The following is a 17,331-nucleotide window of genomic DNA, read 5'->3' as shown; positions in this document are numbered from 1 at the left end:
ACAATTCAAAAAATAATTTAATAATTTTCATATGAACTTACCTGGCAAAACAATAAATAAACGAGTCTTTAAGGACTAATCGACAATTTTTACTTTTCCTCAATTTCTCTGGTTTGGTTCAATTTTCGATCTATATAATTATTTAATTCAATTAATCAATATAAAATTTTTTATATCATCTCATAATATGTATGAACTAGTTTAAATTCTATCTTTTCGAATGCCCATAAAATTTTAAATTTTATTCAATTTAGTCCCTAAAATCGAAATAATAATAACTTTCAATTTTGAGCTTCGATTTTAGAGCTACTCTCAATCACATCCTTCTAGACCCTCTATTATCTATTATTACAAAAATTTCATATCAAATATTCAATTTATACATTTTAGTCATTTTTGACAAAATTAACAATCAAACTTTACAATCTGGTCTGTTTTACATATTTAAGTTTAAAATTTATCAATTTAACATCAAATTATTTAAGAAATCATCAATTGGAACTTTAAAAAACTTCAACAATTTTACAAATTGGTACCTGAGCTAGCTAAATCAAGCTCTCATGACCACAAAAACATAAAAATTACACGAAAAGAACTTAATTGAGCATACCTAATAGTTGCTGAAACTTTGAAGCTTTTGAAACCCTATTTCTCCCTTTTAGTTTGGTGAAGAAGACGGTGCAGAAAAAAAAATGATTTGTTTTTCTTTTAATTTTTGCTTATATACCTTTAATTAACTTGATTAATCATAATTAATTAATAAAAACTTAATTAATTAAACCTTAAGTGTAATCAACTAAAGTTAGTGAGTTTTAAATACATCCACCACTATTTGAAGTAATTAAAATGGTTTAATTACCTTTTTGATCTTTTAGCTATTTAAAATCTATAGTGATAAGATTTTTATAATTTAGTCCTTGTACCCTAATTAACTATACATTTCTATATTAACATTGTAAGTATTAAATATTAATATTTATGGACTTAAACTATGGAAATGGAGTTGTGAAATCATAGTTTCTGGAACTACTAAAAATTGGGTTGTTACATAGTTTCTTCCGGCTTCCACGTAGCCTCTTAAGTACTGTGATGATGCCATAATACTTTCACTAGTGCCACATGTTTGTTTCTTAAATATTTTATTTCTCGAGCTAGAATCTTTACCGATTCTTCACTAAACATCAAATCAGGATATTTCATCAGGAGATAACACATAGGATGGATAGGATCTATATCTTCATAACATCGATACGTGGAAGACGTTATGAATCTTGTCTAATTACAGAGGTAAAGCTAGTTGATACGCTATAGGTCCAATTTTTCCAAGAATATTATGCGACCCAATAAACCTCGGATTGAGTTTTTCTTTTCTGTCAAAATGCAAAACTTTCAAAATACTTTATCACCAATCTAAAATTCAATGTCTTTTCTTTTCAAGTCAATATAAGACTTTTTTCTATCGAAAGCAACTTTCAAACAGTCTCAACTAATCTAGATATTTTCTTTTATTTCTTATATCAAATCAATTCCTGTTAACTTTCTTTCATTCAACTCTAACCAGCATAGAGGAGTTCTGCATTTATGACCATATAAAACCTCGTAAGATGTCATTTTAATGCTCGAATGATAACTATTGTTGTAAGTAAGCTTAGCTAACGGTAGGAAGCTTTTCCAGCTACCTTCAGATTTAATCACACAACATCGTAACATATCTTTGAGTTGAGTCATTTGTTCTGATTGTCCGTCAGTCTGAGGATGAAACGCTATACTGAAATTCAGTTTCATACTAAGGGCTTAATGTAGCTTACCCCAAAATCTGGAGGTAAATCTTGAGTCTCGGTCTGAAATAATAGGCAATGGCACACCGTATAATCTGACAATATCTGATATATAAATTTTAGCTAACTTCTCATAGTAACCATTACTATCTTCCTAAATAAAAATGTTAATTACTAACAAATAACAATTAAATCATTGTCATGGACAAATGACTCGTGGCAATGTTACTTTTCAATTTATCATGTAATGCCGATGAAAGGATATCATTTACCATATTTGGGCTATGAATTCCACTATTGTAAGTGGTGTTATGTCATGCAGAAGTTGTATACTTAACGTACCAACTTTTGGCTCTATTACCAATTTGAACTTGGGTTTTTAATATCTATGCAAAGAAGGGTAGAAGGTCTTTGGAAGAACCCTTTAGGAAAACACTAGACAAGAACATCCCTAGATTGTCAAGTGTTGAACTTGTTCCCTTAGTTGAAGAATCTTCACTTGTAGCTACTTCTTCGTTGAAATATGTTCCTCTGAACGTTGTTGCCTCCACCCCTTTGAATAGCCTTTAAGGTACTAGCCTGTAAATGAGCTTGAAGGTTATAGAAATCGCACCTTCCCTCAAGTGGCAAAGACATACGTCCCTCTACTCATATATTTTTAGTCTACCTTTTATTTTCTTACTTGTGTGTTGGTTTTTTTTATAACGAATGAGAGAAAAAACTTGGAGCAAAAAATTTAATTGTTGGAGGGGGAATTGGAAGTTTTAAAGAATAAGTATTTGAATGAGGATAGTCACCAGAAAAGAGACCAATTACATTATGTGTAACACCCTAATTTTGGCTCAGAAGTCCAGTTGGATCCAAAGCCTAATAGTGGTTGTTAGCACGAACTAGTTCAATCAAGCATTCAATTTAGTCTCGGAATTAAAAATTCAAAGAAGTCCATGATGCATAACAATACTAAAAATCTAAATTTTATCATTTCATCTTAATTTTCTGAAACAATTCATTTTAGGCTTAATTCACAATTTAGCCCTTGAAGAATACCTATTTTTCCATTTTGATACCTAAATTTTTTTGCCCTAATTTGTTACCAAAGGTATCAATTTCCTCTATTTTTGGTCCATTTGTAATAGAAATTAAAAAAAAAAACTGTTAAGCAACTTTGGCCAATGAAAAAATGTCACATGGCAATTAATTTTATTTAAAATAAATTATTAAATTTAAATTTAAAAATAAAAAATTATAATATGAAAAAATACTTTTGACTTTGACTAACCATTGACCAACATTGACTGGCAACATAGCTCATTTAGAACATGCAATGTGTCCCTTTTTTAATTTTTTACTATTATATATATTATATTGATTAAGAATGTAAAAAAAATCATATATAATATATACTTTTTAAAACTTAGAAATATTTTTTAAAAATTTTAAAATATATAATTTAAAATTTTAAAAGTCAAAATAATATATAAAAATTAAAAAGGTATTTAAATTTTTTTAGAATTTTATAATTATATAATTATATATTTTAGAGTTTCATAAAAATAATTTAATTTTTAAAAAATTTTAAAATAATTTTACATTTTTTACACTTTTAGTAGTAATATTATTAATTTCAACTAATTTCTTTTCAGTTATCCTATTTTTATCAATCTTATTTTATAAAAAATTATAATTTATATGTCTCTTTTATCTTTTTTATTTTTTATAATTTTAATATATTTAATTCCATTTTTATATTTTTAATGTGTATATGCATTTAGTAAAAGAAAATATTTATTTTACATAAAAATGTACATGGCGCTTTTGTGATTAGTTATAAGAATTTTTTAATCATTTATCAGGAAATGAACTAAAAAATATAAGGGAGACATATACAAAATTGGGGATTTGAGTGTATTTTAGATATCAAATTGGAAAAAAATTAGGTACCAAAATAAAAAAATGAGAATACTTTATAAGTGAAATCGTGAATTAAACCTTTATTTTACTAATATTATATGAATAGTTTGAAAAATTTTCACTAAACTTATCTCATATCAACATGAATTCAATACTAAAATTTTTAGGGTGTTGCATTATGTTATTAAGAGCAAGAATAAAGACACTGACAAATCTAAAGGGGGCTGGCATAGGCCCGACTCTCCTTAAAATATAAAATTATTATTTAAGCCTTTAAATTTTTTAAAATTTTAAATTAATAAAAGTAAAATTATATTTTAACTCCATAAAATTATAAAATTTAATTTAATTTTTTAAAAATTATAAAGATGATAGATTATAAAAAATTAAAATTTCATACTGCTTTGTAGCTTCGTCTTGTACAAAGAGTTGGCACTGTTGGAGAGAGAGACAAAGCATTGTCTGAGGAGCTGAAGAGGGTAATGAAGGAGCTACCTGTTGAGACAGCAGAGAATGAAGATCTACTCAAGCAGATAATCAACACCAGACAATGCCACCGCGAATGGACGCTTCTGGAAATGCAGCTAAAGTATGGGCCATTAGATTTCCTCATGAGTTGTTGCATTCCGTGTTAGAACCCTTCTTAAAAAGAGTGAAGCTTCGTGCTACTGTTGCTGCTCCACTTGAGAATAATGAGAGACTACGAAGGAAGCTACTCTAGATGCTACCCTAGGCTTTGAATAGAATGTTATAATTAGTCAAGCGACTACTTCTGTTGTCGAGGATGACTGAACTTTTATATTGTTTTTATGAACCATTGGATTTGTTTTTTTGTGTTTGTTGTTTATGATCTAGGTTCAAAGTTGTTTGGATCAGTGGCGATCAGGCTAGGTTGCTTAGCAGAAGAATCCATGAAGGATTCCCAGAAACGACATCAATTCTTGACATCGTTTTTGTGATATTGGTCAAGGTAGGTTGAAGGTGCGCTATTGGTGATCTGTAACACAAAATCAAAGGGTGCAAGAGTCTTCTGAAGCACCCTCTGCTTAAGACAACAAAGTATAACGGAAGAAGGATCAAAGGAAGCAGGATTTATCCAAAATCAAAATGGTATTGGATTTAGATGTGTTGAATGAGTTGTGATAAGGCTATTCAAACCGAAAAAGGAAGATTAACACAATTGTGAGTCGGCGTGGCTATGCGTGTCGACGGTGCTTACATTGCATGCTTGATTAATTTCCTCGGCACCTTCGGCTCATTGTCGACGGTATTTCCTACTTGGTGATTCGCAGAAGTTCCTGCAGCCGTGACCTCAATTATTCACATTTTTGTTTGTGGAAATCAACAGAAAATACACCTACTGCTGCTGCTGCATACAATACTGGATATCTGAACAAGGCTTTGCACCATTCAATATTAAAAAAAAGACCTGATGAAGCAATGTCTAAAAACCATTTAAAGAAAACAAATGGCAACAGCAACCATTCTAAGCAAGCACCAAAGATAAGGCACCGATAAAAAATGTATAAATATACCAGAAACAGAACAGCAATTATCATTAAGAACTTTCTCCATAATCACTAACAAAACCTCCCAAAAAGGCACCAAACAAAATATTAAACCTAAGGATACCTTCAATAATAATTAAAAAAAACTAGTAAAAAGTTCCAATAAGAAGAGTGGTGCTTAGTCAACTTCTTCCATCTTGCTGCCTTCGGCATCAGCATCCTCCAATGGGGGCATATCAGCATCAGCTTCAGCTTCACCTGCATCCTCGTCAATGCTCAAGCCGAGTTTCAGCATCCTGTGGATTCTGTTGCCAAAGGTGTTAGGGTCATCAAGGCTGAAGCCAGAGGTGAGGAGAGCAGTCTCGAAGAGAAGGAGAACAAGGTCCTTCACAGATTTGTCATTCTTGTCTGCATCGGCTCTCTTTCTCAGCTCTTCCATGATAGGGTTCTCCGGGTTGATCTCCATCGTCTTCTTGCTTGACATGTAACCAGCCATGCTGTTATCCCTCAAAGCCTGGGCCTTCATGATTCTCTCCATGTTTGCAGTCCAACCATACTCGCCAGTCACTAAACAACAAGGTGAGTCAACCACACGATCAGAAACCACAACCTTTTCAACCTTGTCACCCAGCACATCCTTGATGACCTTGCAAAGACCCTCAAACTTTTCCTTCAAAGCTTCCTTCTTCTTCTTCTCATCCTCACTCTCATCAAGTTTAAGACCTTCCTTGGTAGCTGACACAAGCTTTTTGCCCTCAAATTCCTTGAGCTGTCCCACAGCATACTCATCAATAGCATCAACCATGTAAAGGACCTCATAACCCTTCTTCTTCAGCTTCTCAAGGAAGGGAGAGTTCTCAACGGCCTTTTTACTCTCCCCAGTGATGTAGTAGATATCATTCTGACCCTCCTTCATTCTGGTGACATAGTCCTTCAAGCTGGTCATCTCATCACCACTCTTGGTGGAGTGGTAGCGGAGCAATTCGGCAATTTTAGTCCTGTTCTGAGAATCCTCATGGATACCAAGCTTGAGGTTCTTCGAGAATGCCTCATAAAACTTGTTGTAATCTTCCTTGTTCTCTGCTATTTCAAAGAAGAGCTCAATGCACTTCTTTACCAAGTTCTTGCGGATAACCTTCAAGATCTTGTTTTGCTGCAACATTTCTCTTGAGATGTTCAAAGGAAGGTCCTCTGAGTCGACAATACCCTTAACAAAGCTGAGGAATTCAGGAATCAACTCCTCACAGTTGTCCATGATAAAGACACGTCTCACATAGAGCTTAATGTTGTTGGGCTTCTTCCTTGTGTCAAAGAGATCAAAAGGAGCCCTCTTGGGGACAAAGAGGACAGCCTTGAACTCAAGTTGCCCCTCAACTGAGAAGTGCTTGACAGCCAAATGCTCTTCCCAGTCATTTGTAAGGCTCTTGTAGAAAGCAGCATATTCCTCTTTGGTAATCTCCTCAGGCTTCCTCATCCAGATGGGCTTCTGTTTGTTCACCAAAGACCACTCATGCGACACCTCCTTAATCTTCTTCTTTTTCTTTTCTTCCTTCTCTTTCTCCTCATCAACATCCTCAACTTTCCCTTCTTCGTCCTTCTTATCCTCCTCATCTTCATCATCAGAAATCTCCTTCTCAGTGGTCTTCTCAATCCAAAGGGAAATCGGGTAGCTAATAAATTCAGAATGCTTCTTAATCAAATCCTTCAAACATCGCTCCTCAAGGTACTCAAGCTGATCCTCTTTCAAAAACAGAGTTATCTTTGTACCCCTACCAAGGTTCTCCCCGGAAGTATCCCTGGTAACAGTGAATGAACCACCAGCTTGGGACTCCCACACATATTGTTCATCATCATTATGCTTTGTGGTTACAATAACCTTCTCAGCAACCAAGTATGCTGAGTAGAAACCAACACCAAATTGACCAATCATACTAACGTCAGCACCAGCAGCCAGTGCTTCCATAAACTCCTTAGTACCAGATCTTGCGATTGTACCAAGATTATTCACCAAATCTAAACAACAGAAATATATAAATGCATTAGATTCCCATTTTACATGAAACTCCACAACTAAATGCACAATAGTTGATACTCCAATACACAAGAACACACTTACCAGCCTTAGTCATGCCAACACCACTGTCAATGATGGACAGTGTGTTGTTAGTCTTGTCTGGAATAATGTGGATGAAGAGCTCAGGTTGAGCATCGAGCTTGCTCTTGTCTGTTAAGCTCTCAAATCTGATCTTATCCAAAGCCTACAGCGAACAAGTATAAGATTATAAGAACTACTAGCATTATTTTATGCACATTAGATTTACGAGATCATTTTTATTCACTATTCATCCATACCAATAAAGAGCACAAATTCAAACCAACTTTTAAGTCTAAAAAATCAGTCATTTGAACAACAAATGAACATAGCGTATCATGTATTGACTAAACAAGCTACCAGGAACAGGTTTAACATTATTTTAATTACTAATCATACCTAAAGGCCCCTTAATTTGCAGTATGTTAAACAAAATTAGATTCACGAGATCATCTTCACTCACTTTTTTACAACTCACAAACACCAATAAAGAGCACAATTTGAAACTAACAACATGAAGCTTTTATAAAAGATTAGAAAATTATCACTCTCGACTAACTTTTATGCATACAAAATCACTCACTTTTATCCGTAATGATAAAAATACATCAAATGTCAAATCTAAATTTTTTTTACTGAGTAATAAAAGCCATATGCAAATCAAATTGAATAACCAATGAACAGATATCCAGTATTAAATGTCAGAATAACCCTAAACAAAACCTATAGCTTCCATCATGAAGAATAAACAAACAAAAAAAATCCATCATCATCAAATCACGAAATATCAGATTCATTTAAAAAAGCATTCAAAAGGAAATTAAAAACAAAAACAAAAACTCAATATTTCTCAGTTTTTAAAAACGGAAAATACCATAAAAAGGAAACTTACATCGGATGCGTTGCTGATGAGCTCACGAAGAAAGATCTCTTTGTTGCTGTAGAAAGTGTTGATGATCAAGCTAAGAAGCTGATTGATCTCAGCTTGGAAAGCAAATGTCTCTGTATCCGCCATTAATGAATAACCTCTAAACTCCCGATCTAAAATACGCTTAGCAAAATGAGAATCTCGAAAGCTTTCGAGGTTAGAATTTGAAGAGAGAAGAAAAAGATCAAAGTGAGGCACTGCTCTGAGCTTGCACTTAAAGAGAGTTAATATATGAAACTTAATTAGGGTTTCTAGATCCTTCCATTGCCGCTCTTCTTTATATTAAAAATATATTTATTAGAAAAATATCAATAATTGAAGCTGAAAAATAAATACTATCAACCAACCAACCCGAGAATAACCTGAGATATATATACATTTGGAGGTGGAAATTAAATTATAATTTTTTATAATAAAAATATAATTTATTATTTTAGTAGTTTATATTTTTATAATTTTAAATAATTAAATTAATTTTTATATTTTTAGTGGCTCAAAGAATAATTTTATTTTTATTGATTTAGAATTTAAAAATTTTAAAGACCTTAGATAAAAGAATTTTTATTTTAAGGGAGGTTGGCCCTATTAGAGAGTATTTTTTTAATAATCTTATTATAGAGTATTTTTTAACAATTTTATTATAGGTTTAGTCATATTTGTTTTTTTTTTTTGCCACAATATGTAGAATTATATATAATTTATTCCCAACTCATAAATGAGAAGATAATGAGTTTCAATACTGTCGAATCCACATCTTCCTACGTTAGCAACAATACCTATACAAATCGAAACAAGATTCAATCACTACTATTAGATTGGATTTGATATGATGAAAAATACATGTAAAAAAATATGAAATAATTTTTTCAATTAAAATATTATTAATAAAGATTTAATTTGAAATTTTATTACTAATAAAGTTTATGATAATATATTAAATACATGAATATTATTGGTATTTAATAAAGGTAAATTTGGGAATTATCACTACATTCTCAAAAATAAATAGTGAATCAATCGTGATAATACAACTTTTCAAATATTTTAATTCATACTTTTTAATGTTTACCAAACGTTGCAAAAAAAATCTTGTTGAAATTATAACATTAAAAAGTACCAAGCGCTACCTTAATGAATCACATTAAGTCATTGCAGGCTCGGCCCTAAAGGTTGTTTGATAGTGCAGCCGTCTAAGGCCAAAGACTAAAAAGGGTCCAAAAAAATATTCTTTTAACTTTTAATATGAAAAATAATTCAAACTAAAATAAATTAATTAAGTGACTAGTACTTTCATTTTTTTTTTACCATAAAAACTTCATCTCTTAGGGTCTCAACAATTTTTCAGTTTTTATTATATTACATTTTGTAATTTTTCCTAAAGTGAGCTCAATTTATTGCTTTGTCTAGGGCCAAAATGTCAAGAACGAGTCTAAATCATTGTATCATTAAATAAAACACTATTCGAAAACTTGTAAATAAAAACTGTTGAGTTTACTTCCATGTGATTAAAATTAATTAAACTTATGGTTTTTCATTTCTTACATAAAAATAAAAAAATTCTTTAAAATCCTAAGAAAAACTTGTAAAGCTATTATTTTCTTATCTCCTTCCTATTTCTCTATAATAAAATTATAATTTTTTCCGGATTTTAAAGAATATTTTTTTTTCTTGTAGGAGATGAGAGGATTTTTTACTAAAATAGGATAAAAAATAAAATAATATACAAAGTAAAAATTATGTACCAAAATGGTACGTTTGGGGTGGTGCCGCTTATGACAGAGGCGTGATCACCCATGTCAAATCAAAATTCTATTTAAAAATTTAAAAACAAAAAACAGCTAAAAAAAAAAACAAAAGCTGGCAGATCGAGGGGGTGCCAGAGGCGGCACCGGTTATGCCTTTGGCAGAGGCAGCACCGGTATGGGACGGCTCATGCAGCAACTCATTTGTTGTTTTGTGTTGGGGACCATTATAAGATCCCCATGTTTCAGCAGTAGAAGCAAGAAGCAGAAAAGAGAAGAAGAAGAATGAGAAAGAAAAAAAAGAGAAGAGAAGAAGAAGGTCCCCAACTCAAAAAAAACAAACGAGGTGCTGCCTCTGCCAGAGGCACAACCGGTGCCGCCTTTGGCACCCCGTCGATCTATCAGCTTTTGATTTTTTTAGTCACTTTTTTTTAGCTTTTTGTTTTTTTTTTAAATTTTTATACAGATTTTTTTATTTGACATGGGTGGTCACGCCTCTGCCATAGGTGGCACCACCTCAAATATACCATTTTAGTACTTAATTTTTGCTTTGTATTATTTTGATATTTTTTATTTTTTGTCTTATTTTAGTAAAAAACCCGAGATGAGAACATAATAAAATTAATCAATTTTAATTATATTCAAGTAAACTTAATAGTATTCGTTAATAAATTTTCATTTTTTACCTTTTACTTATTAATGAAATGGTTTGACACGATACAATGATGATGTATGAGATTTATATAATATGTACAAAATTAAATAAAATTTAATTTAAATTATAAATAAAAAATTTAAATAGGTAAATACATTGAATTAAAATATTAAACTCTAAATATTTTTTAAAATTTTGATTTTTAATTGTTTAAATTTAAACACTTTAATCATATAAAATTAAATAAAAGATGAAAATATCATTACATCATAATTAAAAATAATTTATGTTATTTTGTTAAGAAAATAATATATAAATTTTTATATTGTTTTTTAAAATAAATTACCTATATAACCTTTTTAATATATCATGTTTATTTTAAAATTAATTATTTCATTCTCAATCGAGTTGGTGTTCAATTAATCTATTATATTAAACTCAATAAAAATTTTAAATAATAACTAGATTATGATACACCTCGTTATTTATGTGAAAATGTTTTTATAACAAATTTATAAAAATAAATGAGGTAAAACTAAGTACAACTTTAGCTAATATGATAAAGTTGAAGATGTGGAAATCATAATATTTTGGGTTTAAATCTCATCATATACATATATATGTATGTATTTTTTAGATTTTATATAAAAATATAAAAAACAAAAGTATCTTCAAAATATATTTTTAAATATATCTTCAAAATATTTTTGTTGATTTGTAAAAACAATGAGTTTTTTTTATAATTTCACAAATGAATTGAAACTCAGTTAATAAGTGGCATTAACTCGACAAATTGATAAATAATGGTATAGAGATGGACATATATGTATAAAAAATAGTAATTATCGATAAAGTAATCAAAATGTAAACGATTTTTAATGTTTTTAAAATAATAATTGATAAATTATTAAAATTGTAAATAATTTTCTAATTGAATTTATTAAAATTTATTAGCACGATGCGTACAAGTTCCAATTCATATAAAACATCATATCCTTATACATGTATAAACAAAAGCTTTTGTTCTAAAAAAATACGATTTAACTACTAACTAGAGGCATTTAATTATTAGTTATGCTGAATCACTTTATACACATAAACATATTTGCGACATTTATACCCACCGACAATTTAACATATAATAATCATTGAAAGCTTGAGAAATGAACTCACAAACATTAGCAATAATTGTCTTAATTGCATAATTTAATTTTTTTGTTCTTACTTTAATTATTAAACAAGTAATCACGAAAACGACAGGTTGCACATTCATAACTCAAATGTGACTATCTTGTAGATGCATCTATCAAAATCATATCATAACATCCACTTGTTGGATAAGCGGGTTCATAGTTCTTTAAAAAATGGTACAAATTCAATTTTAACTTTTGTTAGTGATGTTTTTAATAACTCGTATTCTTTGAGAACAAGCAACAATTAAAAATATTTAAAATTAAGTATATTCAGGTTCTTTAATAAATTTCTATGTAAATTTTTATGTTGCCGTATCATTATTGATTGAGATGATATAATCAATCATGCTAACTAATTAGTATATTTGGACTCGTAAATTTGCAATTTATTATGCACGTGATTCAATAATACTAAAGTAAACTTTCAGTTTACAATTGGACGTGATTTAACCATACAAACAAATATACTAATATTGTATTGAAGAAAACACCAAGTTAATAAGTGGTGCGAGATTAAAATATAAAATCATAGCCTAAAACCACATGGATTTTCGATTAAAAAACAATAATGAAAGCAATTAGTGGTGCGAGATTTAATCTTTTTGTAGGCGGTGATTTTTTTTTTATTACATATTATGAAATAAATAATAAAAGAGTAAAATAACAAGAAAAATAAGAGAGCGAAAGAGAACATATTTATTCAAAATCAAAATCCGTTGGAAAGATAATCATAATAATATCACTTAATCTAAACGGTGAGATATAAAGTTATGACAATATAAACGGTGATATATCAAATTATGTAGAAAGTTAAAGTATAAAGATTAAATATCAAATTAAAGACTTGAAATTGCAATTTAAACATTTTATATATTCTAAAAAGTAGAGGATTAGGTTTGAAATTTATCCTTTATGTTAATAATATAATAAAAATAAAAGCCTTGGACGCTTCTCCATAAGTCAATCGTAACTCAAGCTACAAAATTTCGATTTACTTGAATTCAAAATTCGTTGGAAAGCTAATATTGTTTGAATCAATTTCAAGGACGAAATTGGAAAGTTCCCTAAATCATTGTAGATTGTTTCAAAGATTTGATTTGGAGATACACAAATTATGAAATTATACTAATTAATTTTAAAACCAATTAGGAAACTATAATCTGTAAATAAAATCAATTCCCCTAAAATATTGGCTTCCAAAATGGAAGAATTTCCATTTCCCACCCTTCATCAATGGGTGAAATCAAGCAAATTATTTCCAAAAAAAAAAAAAAAAAAAACCATGCACACAAAGAGCATTTAGCACCACATCACAAGCAACACACACATTTATATATAAACAAACCAAAACATATAATATCAAAGACCAAAGCAATGATGCATACAATTCTTTCTTCATTGCTTTTATCATTCGTTGTTTTCTCTTTGTCGCAGTCTCCTACTTTTGCTATAAAAAAGGTGGGAAAAATCTTCATCTCTTTTAATATCCCAATGCAAATTCTTGGTTTATTTTTAAATTTGTATAGATTCTTTTTTTTTTAATTTATTTTTGTTGTTGTTCTTGTTGCAGTCTTATATAGTGTACTTAGGAGGACATACTCACGGTCTAAATCCGACAACTGCCGATCTAGAGTACGCCACGAATTCTCACTATGAATTGTTGGCTTCATCTGTAGGAAGGTATAGTTAAAAACAATCTGTAAATTTTAATTTAATGTATTTTTGTAATTCAATTTCAATATAGTTCTTGTTTTGCAGTACTGAATTAGCTAGAGAGAAAATATTTTACTCGTACACTCGAAACATCAATGGCTTTGCTGCTATCTTGGACGACAAGGAAGCTGCAGATATTGCAAGTAATATATATATATATATATATGCATATGTATTTGTGTATGCATACATCATTGAGCTCTGCCTATGTTTTTTCTGATGCATGTATGTATGTTTGGTCTATGATTAAAAACAGAACATCCGAATGTCGTGTCGGTTTTCTTGAACAAAGGACGAAAATTGCATACAACACATTCATGGGATTTTCTCAGATTAGAGAGGGATGGTTTGGTCCCTGTTGATTCACTTTGGAACAGATCGAATTTTGGTGCCGATGTAATTATTGGAAACCTTGATACAGGCATGTTATGTATTTGGTTTTGCTGGCATGTTTTTTTGATATGTTTTTTTTGTTGTAATGTAATGGTTTTTTTTGGTGAAGGTGTTTGGCCGGAATCGAAGAGTTTTAGTGATGAAGGGTATGGACCCATCCCATCAAGGTGGCGAGGATCGTGTTCCCGTGATGTTGGTGGAGTTGTTTGCAATAGGAAGTTGATTGGAGCGAAGTTCTTCAACAAAGGTTATTTGGCTTTCATTGGTGTTGCACTCAATAACACGTTCAAGACTGTACGAGACCACGAGGGACACGGTTCACACACCCTCTCAACAGCCGGTGGCAACTTTGTTCCCGGAGCTAGTATATTTGGTCACGCTAATGGAACTGCGAAAGGAGGATCCCCTAGAGCACGTGTTGCAGCTTACAAAGTATGCTGGCCACCTCTCGTAGGTGGCAATGAGTGTTTTGATGCAGACATCATCGCTGCTTTTGATGCTGCAATAAGTGATGGTGTTGACGTGCTTTCTGTGTCGTTGGGTGGTAATCCATCTGAATTTTTTGAAGATGGGATCTCGATTGGAGCTTTTCATGCCGTTAAGAAAGGCATTTCTGTTGTTTCATCAGCTGGAAATTCCGGACCAGATCCAGGAACTGTATCAAATGTGTCACCGTGGATGTTCACTGTTGGTGCTAGCACACTCGATAGGGAGTTCGTAAGTTATGTCCAACTAGGCAACAACAAGCAACTCAAGGGAGCAAGTTTGTCTTCCGTAGCAATGTCATCCCGGACTTTCTATCCGTTGATCAGCGGTGACAAGGCCAAAGCAGCCGATGCATTAGCAGAAGACGCGTACGAGTCACTCTCCATTTGATTTTCATAATCCTACATCATTAAAATATAAATGAGTTGCATTGGTTCACTTGGACATGTGTGTCTTTTGCAGCATCCTATGTCAGCCCGAAACAATTGATCCCAAAAAAGCTAAAGGGAAAATTTTAGTATGTGTTCGAGGAATCAGCGGGAGAACAGACAAGGGAAAACAAGCTCTTCTTGCAGGTGCAGTCGGGATGATACTTGTAAACGACAGGAAAAGCGGAAATGAAGTCATAGCAGACCCTCACTTGCTCCCTGCCACACACATAAATTTCACTGACGGTAATACTTTGTTTGCATATATCAACTCTACCAGGAACCCCACAGCATATATTACTCCTGTGGAGACAAAATTTGGTTTAAAGCCTGCGCCGGTTATGGCTGCTTTCTCTTCTAGGGGACCTAGTTTAATCGAGCCATCGATCCTCAAGGTAAGTTTTCAATGGCTGAATCATTGACCCTTCAGATTAGTATATAATGTTTCTAATTTGTTCGAATATCTGTTTCAGCCTGATATAACTGCACCAGGAGTGAGTGTCCTTGCTGCTTTCACTGAATTAGTTGGTCCGACTGAAGATGAATCCGATAAACGTAGGACGCCGTTCTGTTTACAATCCGGAACTTCAATGTCATGTCCTCATGTTTCCGGTATTGTTGGTCTCCTCAAGAGCCTACATCCTGATTGGAGTCCAGCAGCTATAAGATCTGCAATCATGACCACTGGTATATACATATAAACTCTTTTAAAAATCTTCTTCCAAACTGATTTGTCGTCCTAACTTGTTTTTCTCCAATACCATTTCGCAGCAAGAATAAGAGATGACACTGGGAATCCAATGCTAGATTCGAGCAACAAGAGAGCAACCCCATTTGCTTACGGCTCAGGACATGTTAGACCGAACCGTGCAATGGATCCCGGTCTTGTTTACGACCTAACAGTTAACGATTACTTGAACTTCTTGTGTGCCCGTGGCTACAACCAAAGCCTTTTAAGTCTATTTTCGGACAAGCCGTATGCATGTCCGAAGTCATATGGTGTAATGGACTTAAACTATCCTTCCATTTCGGTTTCTCAACTCAATGGCTCAATGACGGTTAGCAGGACAGTTAAGAACGTTGGTTCAGCAAGGTCAACATATAAAGCACGTGTTAGATCGCCAGCTGGAGTTACTGTTTCGGTTAAACCATCGACATTAAAGTTCGAGAAGATCGGTGAAGTGAAGAAATTTGAAGTAAAATTCGTGTTGAATAAGAGCAACGCAAAATCTGAGGATTATGTTTTCGGGGAGTTGCTTTGGTCTGATGGTAGTCACTATGTGAGGAGTCCTATAGTGGTGAAGCATAAGTAAAGTTTTTTTCTGTTTATTTTTAGGGTTGGAGGATGAAATTGAACATTTTTATTATTGGCATTCCATTCTTTGGAAAATAAATTAAAATATGTACTCTAGATGAAAATTCAATGCTTTTAAGGAAGTTAATATATTAAAAAATCCTAAACCTGATACACTTTATTCAGATAAGTCCTTAAATAGCAGAAAATTTATTCAGATATATCAAACTTCTTTTAATATATTGGCAGAAAAATAAATTAAGATCTTCCTCGTAAAATAACTTTAAGAAATTTTTTTTTTGCTTTTTACTCTTTTTATTTAATATTTTAAATTTTTATACTTTGTGATGACAATAGGGATTAGTGTGACAAATTTTTGCCAGCCTCGATTCCAACTCAATACTCTACCACCATGCCCTGATCTTAAGCTTAAAAAATTTGTAACCTACCCCAAACTCGAACCTGAAAATTAATTGTATATCCGAGATTTAACTTGAGTTCAAAATTTTTATTTGAAATTACGATTAATTTAATTAAAAATATATAAAAAACTATGCTTGGGATGATTAAGTAAAAAAATTTACATCATAGAAAAAATAAGAAACAAAATAAGAGGGGACTTCGAAAAATAAATTAAATTGAGAGGGTGAAAGAAACTAGTGTGAAATGAAAGTAAATACGGTAAAATGATATTGACAGCTATGAAGTTTAAGAATTTTTTAACTTAATTAATATGAAAAAAATATAAGACTAATTTCGTAAATATTTTGAGACGTCCCGATTTGATCTAACCATTCTTTAAAACTAACTCGACCTAGAATTCATTTTCAAAACAATACCTTGAACCTATCAAGTCGGATTCACTCGAAACATGTCAATTTCAAAAATTTTTGCCATCCTTAACTTTAGTATGCTTAAATGATTGAAAAAAAAAATCTATATTAATTCAGAAAACATTACAATAATTTTTTCAACTTCTACACATTTAATTCTGGTCACATAAATAAATTTATTATTTTAAAATATTGCATAATTTAATTTAACGGAACTTTTAATAAAATTATGGACTTTATTAAATCATAGATAAATTAAATTTTAGAGAATATAAAAATAAAGGGTAAATTGTATTAGTAATCACTCAATTTTAGTAAATTTATTTTTGGTCATCCAACTATTAGTAAATTTGTTTTGGTCATCCAATTATTAAAAG

The 17,331-nt window shown here is 31.4% G+C and overlaps 2 protein-coding genes across 2 annotated transcripts; one reads left to right on the top strand and one right to left on the bottom strand.

Moving 5' to 3' along the window:
- Nucleotides 1-5,173: 5,173 nt before the first annotated feature.
- On the bottom strand, nt 5,174-8,504 carry LOC108468563 (heat shock cognate protein 80-like). The gene is made up of 3 exons (XM_053031621.1): nt 8,182-8,504; nt 7,314-7,455; nt 5,174-7,210 (listed from the first exon to the last, which is right to left on the bottom strand). The coding sequence occupies exons 1-3, from the start codon at nt 8,302-8,304 to the stop codon at nt 5,376-5,378; spliced, it is 2,100 nt and encodes a 699-aa protein (XP_052887581.1). The 5' UTR covers nt 8,305-8,504; the 3' UTR covers nt 5,174-5,375.
- A 4,673-nt stretch (nt 8,505-13,177) lies between these two features.
- Nucleotides 13,178-16,281, top strand: LOC108468564 (subtilisin-like protease SBT5.4). Its single transcript, XM_017769447.2, has 8 exons — nt 13,178-13,265; nt 13,378-13,487; nt 13,566-13,663; nt 13,777-13,941; nt 14,023-14,767; nt 14,862-15,222; nt 15,301-15,514; nt 15,599-16,281. Exons 1-8 carry the CDS (start codon nt 13,182-13,184, stop codon nt 16,138-16,140), a joined length of 2,319 nt encoding a protein of 772 aa, XP_017624936.1. The 5' UTR covers nt 13,178-13,181; the 3' UTR covers nt 16,141-16,281.
- Nucleotides 16,282-17,331: the final 1,050 nt, after the last annotated feature.

The sequence above is a fragment of the Gossypium arboreum genome, chromosome 8 (genome assembly GCF_025698485.1).
Source record: "Gossypium arboreum isolate Shixiya-1 chromosome 8, ASM2569848v2, whole genome shotgun sequence".
Classification (NCBI taxonomy): Eukaryota; Viridiplantae; Streptophyta; class Magnoliopsida; order Malvales; family Malvaceae; genus Gossypium; species Gossypium arboreum.
The sequence above is the reverse complement of the archived record's forward strand: the minus strand, read 5'-3'. Positions and strand labels throughout refer to the sequence as shown.

Bases quoted from the DNA above. Each gene is read 5' to 3' on its own strand.
- LOC108468563 (XM_053031621.1), bottom strand. From the start codon at position 8,304: ATGGCGGATACAGAGACATTTGCTTTCCAAGCTGAGATCAATCAGCTT. The intron at 7,456-8,181 runs GTAAGTTTCCTT...TGTTCGCTGTAG, and splicing joins TCATCAGCAACGCATCCGAT to GCTTTGGATAAGATCAGATT. The intron at 7,211-7,313 runs GTAAGTGTGTTC...TCTGTTGTTTAG, and splicing joins TGTTGGCATGACTAAGGCTG to ATTTGGTGAATAATCTTGGT.
- LOC108468564 (XM_017769447.2), top strand. From the start codon at position 13,182: ATGATGCATACAATTCTTTCTTCATTGCTTTTATCATTCGTTGTTTTC. The intron at 13,664-13,776 runs GTAATATATATA...GATTAAAAACAG, and splicing joins GGAAGCTGCAGATATTGCAA to AACATCCGAATGTCGTGTCG. The intron at 15,223-15,300 runs GTAAGTTTTCAA...TATCTGTTTCAG, and splicing joins TCGAGCCATCGATCCTCAAG to CCTGATATAACTGCACCAGG.